General features: G+C 35.7%; 1 protein-coding gene across 3 annotated transcripts in view; it reads left to right on the top strand.

The window, feature by feature from the left end:
- The window catches only part of Hadhb (hydroxyacyl-CoA dehydrogenase trifunctional multienzyme complex subunit beta), a 43,247-nt gene that overhangs the window by 18,532 nt on the left and 7,236 nt on the right, over positions 1 to 17,479 (top strand). For all 3 annotated transcript variants that reach the window (XM_078029543.1, XM_005322567.4, XM_040271459.2), the window contains exons 5-10: positions 3,962 to 4,006; positions 7,609 to 7,708; positions 11,872 to 11,959; positions 13,201 to 13,388; positions 13,718 to 13,898; positions 14,524 to 14,645. In XM_078029543.1, coding sequence (XP_077885669.1) covers positions 3,962 to 4,006; positions 7,609 to 7,708; positions 11,872 to 11,959; positions 13,201 to 13,388; positions 13,718 to 13,898; positions 14,524 to 14,645 — 724 coding nt within the window. The remainder of the gene's footprint in view (positions 1 to 3,961; positions 4,007 to 7,608; positions 7,709 to 11,871; positions 11,960 to 13,200; positions 13,389 to 13,717; positions 13,899 to 14,523; positions 14,646 to 17,479) is intronic.

The raw sequence follows: 17,479 nt of genomic DNA, 5'->3' as shown, positions 1-17,479 counted from the left end.
TTTTAAGAAATATTAGGTTATTTAGTAAAAATAATAAGACCTATCTTTATATACTGATATGGAAGATCTGAGATCTTAAAGATATGTTAACTATAAAAAGTAGTTTACAGGGCTGGGTTATAGCTTAATGATAGAGCTTCAATCCTCATCACCACATATATAAAAATAAATAGATAGATAGAGGCCCTGGGTTCAATCCTCAACACGATAGATTAGATAGATAGATAGACAGACAGATAAAAGATCCATTGACAACTAAAAAATAATTTTTTTAAAAGTAGTTAACAGAGCGCTGTATATAATATGCCATCATTTGAAAAGTATGTGTGTGTGTGTGTGTGTGTGTATAAACATATATACAACCAATCAACAACAGTCATTTTTAAACTAGGACCTGGAAAGTATTTTCTCAGGAGTACTGCTATAATTATATGGTGGTGAAACTTCTTCCTTCATCCTATTTTGTTAATGTGGTAACCCATTTAACCTTATTTCTCATTATAATCTCTTTCCTTTACTGATACAATAATGATAAGAGTAAGAAGCTGAAGGCTTTAGCAGGAAGAGAAGAGGAGATGGAATATTAATATTCCCTGTGCTCAGCAGCAACAGGGTAGAAAAAGAAAAGTTCCATCAAGAGAAAAAAAGGTCTTGGTGGGGAAGACCACTTTTTTTATAAGAGCTGTTTGTATACTATGTAGTGTTTGATTCTGTTTTACCAACTGTTAAAAATAGAAACATACTCAACTATTTACTTATGTATTTGACATTCTCTTGGGTGACTAGTATTTGTATGAAATTTGGTTTGAGGTATTCAGCACATTAGATATTGTTTCTTCCTTTTGATATTATTTATTGCTGTGTTTCAGTTTATTTGCAGATCCCGATTAAAGAAGAGAAAATTTATGAGTCATTTAGTGATACAGAAAGGAGGAAAACCTTTTGAATAATTTAAGAAATAATACTTAATAGGAAAGAAAGAATAAAAAGTATTTTAAGACAATATTCATGTAAAGAACAAAAGTGACCGAAATTCATAGAGTAACATAGAGGGAAAATACAAGGATTTGGAATTTTCTTTCTTTTTTTTTTTTTTTTTGGTATCTGAGATTTAACTCAGGAGCTCAGGGGCACTCAACCACTGAGCCTCATCTCAGCCCTATTTTGTATTTTATTTAGAGGCAGGGTCTCATTGAGTTGCTTAGCACTTTGCTTTTGCTGAGGTTGCCTTTGAGCTTGAAATCCTCCTGCCTCAGCCTCCAAGCCACTGGGATTATAGGCTTGTATCACCATGCCCCACTGGATTTGGAATTTTCTAAAAAAATTTATGTGACAGTTTTGTTATTATTGCTGCTAAAATTAAAGTAACAAATAAGTCTTCTATAGTAGTAGATAATTTTCTAAGCACAAAGTTTTTTTTTTTCCATTTAATTTGAAGAAACTTTGCTTTCAACTAGAGTGTTTTTCCTAGAAAGTACTTCATTGAGATAGGAGCCTTTGGGACATACTCTTGGAAACAGACTCCAACAGCAGAATTCTGCAGTCTGTCAGTCATTCTGGTAGAAACCAGAGTGGGATCATAAGAGTAAATAATAAGTAATTTGTGATTTAGGCATTTTTCAAATTGATACATAGCCTTTCCCCCCCTCTCATTCTATGCTAAGGTGAGGAAACTGATTTTACCTGTGAAAAATTTAGAAACTTCTGATGATTCTGCTGTGATTTAGAGTGAAAATAAAAACATCTTTGGATATTTAAGTTTTTAATTTTCAGAAACTTAAAGAACTTCATTTTTTTTATTTAAAGGGAATTCACTTTTGACATTTAAGTAAACCAATAAGTAAATAGAGTTCACACCCAGAGCTTAGTTTCTGAATAGGTCGCTTCAATAAAAGAAATCAGGGGCTCCTTTGAAGAATGGCTACAGCCAGGCCAGAAAAAATTCAAGATGAGCCAGGAACATCTTGTTGAGCCAGAAAGTCAAGTGCTTAAAAAAAAATCTATAGAGATATATATATATACACACAGAGATACACACACACACACACACACACCACATAGATATCTATATCTATATATATGTATGTATATATAAATATATATATATGTATTTGTATACATGTATATATATTTTTGTGTATATATGTGCTAACATATGTATATATACATGTATTTCAAATGTGTGTGTATATATGTGTATGTGTAGAGAGAGAATGTGTTGTGCCAAAAAAATGCAGGGTCAACCTTAAACAGCTCCCAGTCACCAAAACTAGAAACTATGATCAACAACATAAATTACAGTAGTAATGAACCATGACCCGAAGAATAAAATAAATATTCATAAGATCAGTCTCATATAAGTAAATGATTGAAAGAATAAATAAACCAGAAGGAAGAAATCTTTTTTACGGAAGAGTTTCAATTAATGAATATAGAAGGAATGAGGAGAAGAAACAGATCACCCATTAGAATGCCACACTAGTGGTTGCTGCAACCTGGATCTACAAGAATGGTACAATTAGTAGATGAAATGTTAACAAGAAATAGAATATTTTCATAGTATCTCTACCCTGTCCCCAAATATTTGTTACTTATTGTCATTATTTTAACATGTGTCCACAAATTTTTACTCCCACTAGGATGTGGAGCTTGATTCTCTTCCCTTTAGAGTGGGCTGGACTTCCTGACTAACTTCTTACAGACTGAGTTTTATAGAAAAGGAAAAAGAGTAACTTTATAGTGGAGAAAACTGGCAGGCAACCAAATGATGGAGTTAGCATCACCAGTAATAAGACATCTTATGTTGTACCCTGATAATGAAGAAGTAAGAAGAGCACTTTACCTTTGTGATATTCTTCATGAAACAAGGGAATACTGAAATGACAGATTGGGAGAAACTAAGGAGGCATGACAACTAAATGCAGCATGGTGTCCTGGATTGGATCCTAGAACAGAAAAATAACATCCGTAGAAAAACTAATGAGATCTCAATAAAGTTGGTAGCTTATTGAGTATTATGCTAATGTTAATTTCTTTTTTTTAAGAGAGAGAGAGGGAATTTTTTTTTAATATTTATTTTTAGTTATCGGTGGACACAACATCTTTGTTTGTATGTGGTGCTGAGGCTCGAACCCGGCACCGCACACATGCCAGGCGAGCACGCTACCGCTTGAGCCACATCCCCAGTCCTAATGTTAATTTCTTAGTTTTAATAAATGCATAGTGGTTAGGTAAGACTAACATTAGAAGAAGCTCAAGGTAGAGGGAATAAAAAACTGTTCTATCTTTTCAGTTCTTTTGTAAATCTCAAATTACTTCAAAGCAAAAAAGCCTAATACATTCCCTATATATTTTTAGTCATTACAAAATAAATAATGTACTTTGTAATATTTTTAAAGTCCTCAAAAGGTGGGTTTTAATTTTAAATATTGTACACAATATTATATACATACTTGACCATATTTTTTGTTTGGGTGTTTTTTTTTGTTTTGTTTTGGTACTAGGAATTTACTTAGGGATGCTTCCACTGAGCCACATTCCCCAGCCCTTTGGATTTTTTTTTTGAAACAGGGTGTTGCTAAATTGCTAAGGATGGCCTTGAATTGTGATTCTCCTGTCTTAGCCACCCAAATTGTTGGGATTATAGGCGTGTGCCACCATGCCCGGGTTTTAATTTTAAAGAATATGATTTAACTTTTGTCATGCTGAACAATTAAGTATAGGTCATCATTTTTGTTAGATTTTATTCAAGTTCTATAGGAGCTAAGGATTGCCAGATTTTTAAGGATGACAAATAATAAAGTCACTGTTTTTTTTTTAATTGATGGACTGCTTTGGATAATAAAGGTAAGTGCATTTTCAGCAGCATATGTTAGATGATATCTAGGTATTTTAAATAGAATGAAAAGAAATTTATTGATGCTCTACACTTTGGTTTAAATTATTTGTTTTCTTTCCCCAGATATAAAGACCTGATGCCACATGATTTGGCTAGAGCAGCACTTTTGTAAGTAAATGCAGTTTCATTTTCATTCATATTTTAGTAAAGGTACTTTGTCCAGTATTTACTCTTCAAATAGCATGTTCCATAGAATTTCCATATATAGGACATATTAATTTTTATGTTATAAATATTGATTAGCTTCTACAAGATTAATTTACTTTCCATTTTAAGCATTATGTGCTACACATATTTGAGCAGCTCATGAATATCAGCAGTCTTTATTTTGCATGCTTATTATATATTGTCTCGGTATGATAATATTCTTTAATGAGTACCTGGCTAGCCTCAGTACTACTAGATTAATCAACCTAAACACAATATAAATATTTGATGATTATCTTAAGAACTTAATTACTATATAAAGGTAGCTGAGCAGATTATGTAGATATTATCCTATTTGAAAGAAGTCTAGCAAAAACCTGAAGATTCATTTGTAAACCAAGTAAAAATATAAAATTCTGAGCCAGGCATGGTGGTGTACACCTGTAATCCCATCAGTTCATGAGGCTGAAGCAGGAGAATCACAAGCTCAAGACCAGCCTGGGCAATTTAGTGAGAAATTTTCTCAAAATACAAATAAAGCTGGGGAGTTAGCTCAGTGGTAGAGTCCTCCTGTATTGAATTCCCAGTAACAGGGAGCCAGGAAGAGGGAGGAAATGTGATTAAATGAGATTGAGATGGATTAATAATTTGTGAGAGTCATTAAATGGCTGTTTCCAGAGTGAAAAATAACATATAAGGTATTAATCTTATTCATTTTCCAATGTCACTTTGCCTTAGTGTCCTCAGGCAGCCATAGTTCATTCTAAAAGTCCTTCACTTGACCTTTCTGCCCATTAAAATTCGTGTCTTTTATTCCTGCCAAATTTCAAGAATGAGTGCAAGTAGCAGTTGCTTCTCTTTCCTTGCTATCATTTATTCTCCATATTTTCATAATAATTATTTTCAGACTCATTTCTCTAAAGTAACTATACTTTGGAAGCTTCTCTTAATAGTGACTGTGATTGCTAGATGAAATGGACCATTCTTTTTTGAGGCTTCTATCTCTGTGTTTGACACTGTAAACTTTACTTGAAACTGGTCCTTTGACTTCTTTCTGCCTTCATGATTTTTTTTACCATTTCCTGGTTCTTCTATGTGCCTCCCTCCCCTGCCTTTTTTTTTTTTTTTTTTTGAGATGGGGTCTTGCCATGTTACCCAGGCTGACCTCAAACTCCTGGATTCAAGCCATCCTCTTGTCTCATCCTCCTGGGTGACTAAGACTAGAGGCCTGTGCCAACATGCCTACCTGCTTCTCTACTTTTAAAAAACTGTATATATATATATATATATATATATGTATATGTATTTATGTATGGTACTGGGGATTGAACCCAGGGGCACTCCACTAGTGAGCTACAACCCCAGCCCTTTATAGTTTTTATTTTGAGATAAAGTGTCACTAAGTTTCTTAGAACTTCTCTAAGTTTCTGAGACTGACCTTAAACTTGGGATCCTCCTGCCTCAGCCTCCTGAGTCACTGAGATTACAGATTCTTTTTCTATTTTTTAAAGGTATTTTGCAAGTCTGGGTGCTTAATAGTTTATATTTCTCTGTATGCCCCTTTTCCATTAAAAATCTCATTTGCTTAATCCTTATTTTTTAAATGTAGACTACTCCCAAATCTCTACATTTGACCTCTTTTCATAGATACCTCAAACTCAGCACATCAAAAATAAAGAAATATCTAGCAGCTGGGATTATAGGCATGTACCAGTGTGCTTGGCTTGTTCTTTAGTCTCTTTTAATCTAGAACATTTTCTTTCTCCCCCTGCTCCCGATGACTGACTTTTTGAAAAATCTGGGCCAGCTTTCCTATAGAATATCCCATCCTAGGTGTCTAGTTTTGTTTGTTTTGTACTGGAGATTGAATCCAGGGGGTACTGAGCCAAATTCCCAGCCCTTTTTTCATGCTTTATTTTGAGAAAAGTTCTTGCTAAATTGCTTAGGGCCTTGCTAAATTGCTGAGCCTGGCCTTGTACTTGAAATCCTTCTGCCTTAGCCTCCTAAATTGTGCTGGGATTATAGGTGTGTGAGGCTGTACCTGGCCCATTCTGGGTGTTCTTCATGAAGATATTTAACTTTCCTCTCCTGAATTTTCTGTAAACTGGAAATAATCCCATTTTTTTAATCTCTGGGAGATACTTCAAGTTGGTTCTTATGTTCCTTTTGTTTTTTAGTATAACTACATATGATAAAAGGCACAGATTTTAAGTGTGTTCTTTAATGAGTTTTGACAAATGTGTATACCCATGTTCTTATTTTGATACGGTCTCATTCAACTTGGAGCACTTCCTAACACCCACCCCCTCCACCCGCCAGTACTGGGGACTGAACTTGGGTGCTTTACTACTGAGCTACATCCCCTATCTTTTTTATTTTTATTGTGAGACCGGGTCTCATTAAGTGCTGAAGCTGGTTTGAACTTTAGAGACAGGGTCTCACTGAGTTGCTTAGCACCTCACTGTTGCTGAGGCCAACTTTTTTTTTTTTTTTTAGCTTTAGGTGGACACAATATCTTTATTTTACATTTATGTGATGCCGAGGATTGAACCCAGTGCCTTGGGCATGCTAGGTGAGCACTCTACCACTGAGCCAAAACCCCAGCCACTACCCCCTCCCCACCCAGGCTGACTTTTGAATTCTCTATCCTCCTGTCTCAGCCTTCTGAGCTGCTGGGATTACAGATGTGTGCCACTACCCCCCGGTTTATTTGTCTCTTTTAATTTTTTTTTTTTTTTAAACTGGAAATTTTGGTTTCTACTAAAGATGACTTTATTATGTTTGTTTATCTATTTTATCCAATTCCAAATTATTTTCATTTTTTCTTTCTGATTTCTCACTAACAATTCATCATCAAGTGTTGACTTTTTAAATCACTCTTTCATTCATTTCTTTGATAAGGTGACAAATGTTTGTTAAATTAAAGATACAATGTCTGTCCTTTTAAGTTCAAAACTTACCTTTTAATTTAATTCACATTTTATTTCTTTATCTTTATGGTGCTGGGGCACAAACCCAGGGCATCCCACCTGCTAGGCAAGTGCTCTACCTATGAACTACATCCCCAGCCCAAGAGTTAGCTTTTTAAGAATTTATATATATATATATATATATTTCCTGATATTTTATTCAGTATATTTAGCTGTGTTTTTCATGGGTAATTGTCCCAATAACCTAGCCCCCCAAAACTAGACCCAAAATTTGTTAAGTAGCTCATTTAATCAAATTTGTTCTCAAGGTATTAAAGCCAACAGGCTCTCATTATAAGGCTTACCTTTTTAAGGAAGTTCATTGTTTTGTTTTGTTCTGTTCTGTAATATTGGGGATTAAGTCCAGGGGTACTCTACTACTGATCTACAGCCCCAGCCATTTTTATTTTTTATCCTGAGATAGGGTCTCCCTAGGTTGCTGAGGCTGGTCAAGGCAATTCTCCTCTTGGCTTTCTGTATGACTGGGATTACAGGTGAACACCATCACTCTTGGCTTAGTCAGTGTTTCAAGTGATGATTCTGACACTACCTTAATGCATAAAGTGTTTGTTTGCTTTGCATTTTTTCTTTCAGGGGTTTATTGCAACGGACCAATGTCCCAAAAGAAGTTGTTGATTATATCATCTTTGGCACAGTTATTCAGGAAGTGAAAACAAGCAATGTGGCTAGAGAGGTGAGTAAAACAAACTTTATATTGTTTAAAGCGATTGATAGGGGCTGGGATAAGGCTCAGTTTAAAAGCACATGCTTAGCATGGGTGAGGCCCTCATTCAATGCCCAGTCCTATAAAAAATGGGATATTCAATTTGAATTAAAAGTTCATAGAATTTACTTTTTGAAAGTCTTTGAAATATACTAAGTAAACTTACATTTGTCTTAAAATGTGATTTTACAGCTTAAATAATAAATTTTAAAGATATTTATACTATAGTGCTAGGACTGGGGCTCAGTGCTAGAGCACTTGCCTTGCCACATGTGAGGCCCTGGGTTTGATCCTCAGCACCATATAAAAATAAATAAATAAAAATAAAGATATTGTGTCCATCTACAACCAAAAAATATTATAAAAGATAATTATACTATAAATCAAAAGATGTGCACTGTTAGTTTATTCATTCTTTATTATAAATAAATCAATTATTTGAGTGGATTCAAGAAATGTTAAGTTGTCTCTCATCTTGTGTTAGGAAAATAGAGATTTTGACAATGTGTGGCTGATGTTACGTTTTATAATGTTAGATATCATGGTTATAAATAATTTAAAAGTTCAACATTTTACAAAGAATTAATTTAATAACTTAGTCTTTGTAATTAGCAGAAGAAAGTTCCAATTGAGGAACTCTTTTCCCTTGCTCCCCAAAACTTGTTCCAATTGAGTTAGTGAGACACAGGCATTGAGTTAGTGAGACATAGGCAGTGTTTTTGTTTTTTTTTTAATGACTGTTTCACAGAGGTTTACTTTTACCCTAGTTGGCGTAGCTCCATGTATAGTTCATTGGGCAATGAGATAATGTTAGACCTTGGAATGTCTGTGATGTGTCCCACAGGCATTTCACAGTGAATACCAAACCACATCTTCTGGGCTTCGTTTTAATTTGAAAGTGATTATTTGGTTAATGTTAGCCTCATTGCACATTTCAGTGCTCATTTCTAGTCTGTGCTTGTGTTTGTGAATAGTGAAGTTGTGAGGTAATAAGTTTCATCGCTGTCCGACAAGAGAAAAGGGCAACTGAGCAGGACTCAAAGTGTTTGTTCTGCTTTACCATTTTACCCTTCAGTAAACATTAAAACGCCTGAAGGCCTGTCACTACCACTCAAGCCCTTAGAAATCAACTAAATGTTGTTGAGGAACAGAAAGAAGTTTATGTTTCTCTATTTTAAATTGTTTGGTTTTCTCTATACCTTAATGTTTCTGAATGTATCAAATGAGATGGTTTCATGAGTATATAAAGCCATCAAACTGTTCATAATACATTTTCAACTCTTATATTCTGAAAATAAAGTGACTTTTATAAGAGTACTTAAAAATAAATGTTAAATTTGTTTGTTTTCTCTGAATTTATGTTGTTTCCTAAAACTAAGTCCATAAAAAAAAAACTAAGTCCATAATTTTTCTTTGAATTTTTTTCCTGCAAGTTTTAAACTCATATGCAAATCTCAGATATTGATTGACATGAGGTAGTTTCCCCTCTCGCCCTTAATACTGGTCATATTGTTCTCCAGGTAATTTTTGTAGTGGCTACAGGGAGAGGTTGACAGAATATTTATGAGAATGTAACTTTAAAGTTGAAATTATAACCTATAAAAATATAATTTCTAGCTAAAGAATTTTTTTAGAACCTGTGTCTATATTAATAGTTAATTTGAAATCCTAAAAGGCTTCTCATGAACCTGAGTTTGCTGAAAGATCTCCTCATATTTTCCTGCTTCCAATTAAACTAAGTGGTATCTTCCGTCTTTCTCCTTATCACCTTGAAAACTATTCAAACTTTAAATAGAAGCATGTGGACAAGGGTCACCAGCTACCACTTCTATTTAAAGCTCCTTCAGTCTGAGTCAGCTGAGGCCAAGGGCAACAAGTAAGGCCCTTATGAGAATCAGGCCATTAGAACCTGAATGCCCCTTACACTTGCCCCACTGAGGAACTCTTCTCCCTTGCTCCCCGAACACTTTTTTTTTTTTTTTAAAGAGAGAGGGAGAGAGAAATTTTTTAATGTTTATTTTTTAGTTTTTGGCAGATACAACATCTTTGTTTGTATGTGGTGCTGAGGATCGAACCCGGGTTGCACGCATGCCAGGCGAGTGCGCTACTGCTTGAGCCACATCCCCAGCTCCGAACACTTGTTTCTGTCTTCCTTTTGGATTGGTTTATGCTGAGAGGTTGATATGCAGTTGCCAGGCAGTCGTTTTTAACAAAGTTGATGGGACACTAAGTGATGGGCCTACCTGGAAAGACCAAAATAAGGCCATGTTACGTGTATGCCACCGTACACATTTCTGTTTCTACAAATGATGGTAAAGTGTATAGAAATAGTATAATTATAAAGGTAAACATCAGTTAAGATACATTGAGGGGCTGGGGATGTGGATCAAGCAGTAGCACACTCGCCTGGCATTCGTGCGGCCTGGGTTCGATCCTCAGCACCACATACCAACAAAGATGTTGTGTCTGCCGAGAACTAAAAAATATAGAAAAAAAAGATACATAGAATCTTTTTTAACCTAACCAAAGTATAGGAGAGTTTGTATTCTGAGAATAATTAGTTTTAGTTGGGCTTTTTTTTTTAGTTTTTAGTTTTAGTGGACACAATATCTTTATTTTACATTTATGTGGTGCTGAGGATCGGACCCAGTGCCTTGTGCATGCCAGGTGAGCGTGCTACCACTGAGCCACAACCCCAGCCCCTCAGTTGGGCTTTTTAAAAATTTATTTATTTTTTTAAATTTTTTGTGATGTGGGGATCAAACCCAGGAATGTACATTTGCCAGGCAAACACTCTACTTCTGATTACATCTCCAGTCCTTACTAGTTTCGGAAAAGGACCTCTAAAAAATGAATTCCTTGTTTATCTCAAGAATTTACTTTGTTGTATAACAAAGTATACTTTGTTACTGCAAAGTATAGTCAATTTTGTTTGTTTTGTTTTGTTGCACTTTTGGGGATTGAACACATGCTACCTTTATCACTGAGCTGCACTTTCAGTCCCCAAAAGTGAATTCCTTGTAATGAGATTCAGAATTTCATAGTAAAGAGTTGGGGGAATTGGAAGCTTTCATTTTTTTTGTTTTTATTTTGCAGTACTGAGGCTTCACATGCTGTGCAGGTCCTCTACCACTGATCTACCCCTAGAACTTAATTTTTAAAGTGAAGCTTTACTATTAGAAAAATTATAATAATTAATTCAATGAGCAAAAATGGAATTAGACTTTTTTTGTTAGCAGCATAATTTCTCCAATAAATAATATAATAAAATTATAAATATTTTCCTTTCATGTTTGACTTTTTGTGCCACCAAAATAGAGGCCATTATGCCAAATTAATGGAGGATGTCAGTTTTCCTCAAAGCCCCTCAAACCACAAATCACTCTCTTACATCATTGTCCTGGCCAACCTCTCTTCCAGTTGTAAACTGTTGTGACCATTATTTGTCAGGGACTCACTTGTAATTGAGGCAGTTTTCTAAGGTTTCTTTCATGGAATTGAACTTCTGTATATTTGGCAAGTTCTGCTTTGCCTTAGGTCAGCAGTGTCATGCTTGAGAAAGGCTAAGTGGCAGTTAGAAGAGAGATGAGTATTAAAGTAGGCCTGAGTGGGAATTCTGTTATGAATGGTCAGTTCCTTAAGAAACATTTTCATGGGCTGGTGTTGTGGCTCAGCAGTGAGGCACTGTGTTCAATCCTTAGCACCACATAAAAACATTAAATTGATAAATAAAGGTATTAAAAAAAAGAAACATTTTCATGTTTGTTGACTTTTGCTTTGCTTCTAAACTTTATAACTGCTGGGACACAGATCATAAGAGGTCCATAGTTGAAATCAAATTGAACCCTTGATGATTTTGAGCAAAGCATTGCTAAATATTAGGTGAGACATAAGAGTGTTATAGCCACTAGAAACTGGCTATCAGGAATTTTCAGTTCTTGCCAATTAATAACAAGATGAAAAAATTGTAAATGATTTCTGCAATGGGCTTAATTTTATTCTAAACATTGCTCTTTAGAATATTAAAAATGGAATCCTTTCCTAATTCACAGTGCAGACTAGTAGTGCTCATAATGTCATTTACATGATTTATTTCCTTTGTAAATGATCACTTCATTCACTATTTCCTGAAGGCTGCCCTTGGAGCTGGCTTTTCTGACAAGACTCCTGCTCACACTGTCACCATGGCTTGCATCTCTTCAAACCAAGCCATGACCACAGGTATGTTAATTTTTTCTTTTGTCTGTTATAGAATTTTTAAAAAATAGTAATTTCAAAAGAAATAAATGATTAGCACACATCTCTTCATTTAAAAAATAAGGTCACATTAAAAATTTGGGGGTTTTGACAGTAGTTGTCAACCTTTTTCTTGTTCTCTACATCTGAGGCAAACAGCTATTGATGTTGCTCTTCCACCACTAAAGTGGCTGGTTGCAGCAGGGATTGTCCACTTGAGGAGCATGTCTTTAGGAAAGTGCTTCAGAACCAGAGGCATGAAGAACTTATAACCTCCTGGGTTTTAAACTTAGGTGATTCTGATGTGACCCTTCCCACCACCACCACGATAGTTGCGTAGTTGTAAATCCTTGCTTTGGCACGACCCTATCCTTCACTTTTTCCCATCATCATTAGCATTTCATAAATCATTGTGACTTCTAACAAACTTTTAACAATTTATGGGACATTCTGTGGAAGGACCCTTAATATGAAAAGGCAGGAAACCTGAAAAGCTTAGTACTCATGTGCTGTTTTAGTAACATCAAGGCCAGGTTGGGCAGGCCAGGTTTGGCAGCCCAGCTCATAGGTCACAGGGAATGATGCCAGAGGCAGTGATTGGGGGTATTCTCCACTCTAGCAGCAGGTTGACCAACACCTGGTTAGAATGACTTGCTAGTGGTTCTAAAGAGGAAGATGGTCTGCCTTATATCTCAAAGCCAAAATTTCTGTGGCTTATAATAAAAATTAACATTTTGTATAGGGGGAAGAATTTTTTATTCCCCCAAAACTAAAGCTGAGAGCATGTAAAATATACAAGATAAAGCACGATTTGATGGCACAGGCCTGTGGTCCTAGTACCTTATTTGGGAGGCAGAAGCAAAAGAATGGTGAGCTTGAAGCCAGCCTTGGCAACTAATGAGATCCTGTTTCCAAAAAATGGGGTGGGGGACTGCAAGGTCCTCTGGTTTAGAATATGATTTGCAACAGAGTTGATCCAATGGTTATATCCAGAAGTTGATGTCCATATGGTCTGAATGAAATGTACTTTTCTGTAGTTGTTGAATGTGTTTTTAGTCGTTTAAAAAATTAATTTTAATTCCTCTGAAAAGATGAAAATTTTAATTACAGATGTTCAAAGTGGATAACTGTTACATGGTTTTTTAATTATCTAAGATGCTTAAATTTCATTGGTGTGTTATGTTTCTGCAAAAGATGTTCATTTATATATAACCTGTGCCCTTTAGCTGTTGGCTTGATTGCTTCTGGACAGTCTGATGTGGTCGTGGCTGGTGGTGTTGAGTTAATGTCCGACGTCCCTATTCGTCATTCCAGGAAAATGAGGAAAATGATGCTTGATCTTAATAAGGCCAAGACAATGGGCCAGCGACTGTCTTTGCTCTCTAAATTCAGATTGAATTTCCTATCACCTGAGGTAAGACTTGTGAACCTTATATAAATAGAGACTTGAGTTTCCAGAGCATCCTGCTGTAGAGATTTAGAATTAGATAAGACACATGAGCTCAGGCGTGTTCTAAGATGCTCTTCATTACAGAAAGGTAATGATTTGGTCAAGATGGAAAAAAATATATATTGGTTAGAAAATTTGAATTTGTAACCCTCTTTGTAATGCCTTGCTCACAAAGAGCTTCTCTTGTCTTAGTCTTGATAGATGATCAACAAATAGATTTTCACTTTTCCAAATAACATTAAATAATCCTAGGTGTCATGTGACACTTCTAAATAATGTACCTCCCTTCCTAGCTGCCTGCAGTGGCTGAATTCTCGACCAGTGAGACCATGGGCCATTCTGCAGACCGACTGGCTGCCGCCTTTGCTGTTTCTCGACTGGAACAAGATGAATATGCCCTGCGCTCTCACAGTCTTGCCAAGAAGGCACAGGATGAAGGACTCTTATCTGATGTTGTTCCCTTCAAAGTACCAGGTAAAATCAAATACTTCATGATACTTATTAGCAAGTTCTGTATTGCTCCAGTTGCTCCGAATACTCAAAGACTCTTAAATGACTTTTCAGTAGGTTTATTGATTCTGTTTCCAAAATACTCTTTAAACACTGACTCCAGTTTTGATTTGTATCATAACACAAGTAAATTTTTTTTACATTTTTATAAGACCTTTCTTTTGTATTTTCCTGATATCTTTTAGTTCTTAAGTATATCCTTATTTTTAAAATTCTTGATTCATGTCTCTTCTATATAAAATAGCCAAATGTGAATGAGCATCTTAAAAAAACAGGGTTTTTAAAAATTGAATTAGTTCATTTATGTGACTTTCCAAATGTCTTTAACAGTTTATTTAAAAATTTGATCATATTTTGATAACTATAAAAGGTTTTCTTTTGGGTTTGGGATTTAATTCAGTGGTAGAGTGCTTGTCCATAGCATGCATTAATCCTGGATTGAGCCCTAGGACCTAGAAAAAGAAAGCTTTTTGTCTTTGGAATAGGTACAATTTACATTTCATTCATTTTTGTAGTTTTTAAAGCACATTTCTCTAAAGATCTATAATGTTTGTAGTTCCTTAAAGTTACAAAGTTCCTGTTTTTATAGGAAAAGATACAGTTACCAAAGACAATGGCATCCGTCCTTCCTCACTGGAACAGTTGGCCAAATTGAAACCTGCATTCATCAAGCCCTATGGCACAGTGACAGCTGCAAATTCTTCTTTCCTGGTAATTGTCAATGCTGTTTGTATTTAGTAATAACATTTATTTCTGTACTCTGAAGTAAATTTATTTTTGTATATTATGAATAGAGGCTTAAAATTCAGTTATTTATTGTAAAGATAGTGTTAAAATAGAACGCCTTAAAAAAGTAAAATAATAGCATTAAGACTTTAAAAGTCATCCAATCACCATTCTGATTCAAAAGCTGTTCTCTTCATGTACTTAGCTGGCTAAAAATATTATTGCCTCTGCTGTGCCCTAGAGAGGAAAAGAACAGACAGGTGTGATACAGTGAGAACGTGCTACAATAGCTGTAAGGATAGGCCGTTGGAGAAAATAAATAGACAGGGCTCAGGGAACTGGGGGTGTTGGGTAGTTAGGGAGGCTCCTCAGAGATATCACTGGAATGGAGAATTTTGAAGAAAGAGTAAAATTCAATTCAGGAAGTATAAAAAAGTTATCCCAGGCTGAGTGGTGTCACACTCCTGTAATCCCAGCAATTTGGGAGGCCAAGGCAGGAGGATTGCAAGTTTGAGACCAGCCATCCTAAGTTGCTTCAGTAACTTAGGAAGGTCCTCAGCAACTTTAGCAAGACCCTGTCTCAAAATTAAAAAAAAAAGAAAAGAAAATTTTTTTAATTAAAAAAAAAATAAATATGGGACTAGGGTTGTGGCTCAGTGATAAAGCGTTTGCCTAGCACATGCAAGGCCCTGGGTTCGATCCTCTGCACCACATACAAATAAATATAATAAAGGTATTGTTTCCAACTACAACTAAAAAATAAATATGTAAAATAAAGGGTTGGGGATGTGGCTCCGCTGGGGTGGTTAAGCACCCCTTGGGTTCAATTCCTGGTACCAAAAAAAAGTCATTCCAGGCAAAGGGAACAGTAAATGAAAAATCAAGGAGCCATGACACCAAGGACCTCTTTGGAAAAAGCTTATTTGGAGCATAGAATATGAACTGGAATATGAGGAAAAATACAAAGAATAATAGGATACCTCTGATACCTCCTTTAGCTTTGATAATTAGAAAATAATGTTCTAGGTCTGGGGTTGTGGCTCAGTGGCAGAGCACTTGCCTAGCATGTGTGAGGTACTAGGTTCGATTCTCAGCACCATTTATAAATAAATACAGGTCCATAGATAACTTAAAAAAAAAAAACTATGAAAAAAAAATGCCACCTGGTCATAATATCTGGAAATAGGCAGATGTTTGTCATACTTGTCCATGGTGACTAATTAATGCCTGCTATTGATGGACTGCAGGCAGGGTACCTGGAATAGTTTCAGCAGTATACATCTCCACTGTTAAGCCTAAATGGTGAAGGACTGGTGAAATGATTGTTTCCAAAACTAAATTAGATTATCATATAACCTTGTGGCATGGATTGTATTCACGAGATCTGAATGCCCTTGATTTCTTCTGTGGTATATCAAAGGTCCAGGTTTATTCAGTGGAAATCAGAGACACATTCATTAGAGGCAACACATCATGGTTTCATGATTAGTGCACTACATTCATTGCAGGGTTGCACAGTGGCACACTGAAAATATTATTAAGGTGATGTCCATAGCCATTTATTATGTATAGTGGAAACCTGTGTTTACAGACTTTGTGGCCACCCTTTTGGTGGCTGCATACTCTCTTCAGGGTTACTGAGTTGTAAAAAATGTGATAGGATGTGAGAATTTCTTTTTTTAAGTAATGGTAAAATACTCCCCATACACCATCCAGTCGTACCTCTTTGTTCCCCCTCCCTCAATGGTCATTTGGAATAAAAAAGTATGGGACAGCTGGGTGCAGTGGTGAATCCCTGTAATCCCAGCGGCTCAGGAGGCGAGACAGGAGAATCTGAATTTAAAGCCAGCCTCAGGAACAACGAGATGCTAAGCAACTCAGTGAGACCCTTGTCTCTAAATAAAATACAAAATAGGGCTAGTATGTGGCTCAGTGGTGAGTGTCCCTGGGTTCAACCCCCAGTACCAGAAAAATGTATGCACAGTGACACACCTATAATCCCAATGGCTCAGGAGGCTGAGTCAGGAGGATCTTGAGTTCAAAGCCAGCCTCAGCAATTTAATAAGGTCCTAAGCAACTCAGTAAGATCTTGTCTATAATTAAATATAAAAAAGGGCTGGAGATGTGGCTCAGTGTTTAAGCCCCTCTGAGTTCAATCCCTGGTAACAAACAAACAAACAAAAAAGTATAGGACATTTTCCAAAGAGCGAAAGCTATAGTTCTAATGTTCTCATCTGCACCTGATGCTTCTCCCATTGGTTTGCTTGTTATAGAGCATGTAAGTAGAATAAAATCATATAGAAGCCATAGGCAGAAAGCAGATGAGAAATAACACAGAAAATGTAAAAAATAAAAAGTTAAATAAGAGATTTTAAATCCTAAAATTCATAACATTCTTCATTTTCTGTGCCAAAGCAGAAAACTTTGTCTTAATTTATTATGGATAAATATTTCTAATTTTACCTCTTTTCTTTATCCATTTTGAAAATCATGGGCTGGGAATGTGGCTCAAGCGGTAGCACGCTCGCCTGGCATGCGTGCGGCCCGGGTTCGATCCTCAGCACCACATACCAACAAAGATGTTGTGTCCGCCGAGAACTAGAAAATAAATATTAAAAATTCTCTCTCTCTCTCTCCCCCCCCCACTCTCAAAAAAAAAAAAGAAAATTATGATACTTTTTGAATAGCCTCTTCTGCTTTTGTCTTCAAAATATGGGTCAGTTCATGTGTTTGAATTATAATGTAGTGATTGATACAATGAAGTTTGTTGTATATACTAAGTTTAATGAGTTAGTATACTCAGAAACAGAACCTAGAAA

This window comes from Ictidomys tridecemlineatus, chromosome 12, assembly GCF_052094955.1.
Source record: "Ictidomys tridecemlineatus isolate mIctTri1 chromosome 12, mIctTri1.hap1, whole genome shotgun sequence".
NCBI lineage: Eukaryota > Metazoa > Chordata > Mammalia > Rodentia > Sciuridae > Ictidomys > Ictidomys tridecemlineatus.
The sequence above is the reverse complement of the archived record's forward strand: the minus strand, read 5'-3'. Positions and strand labels throughout refer to the sequence as shown.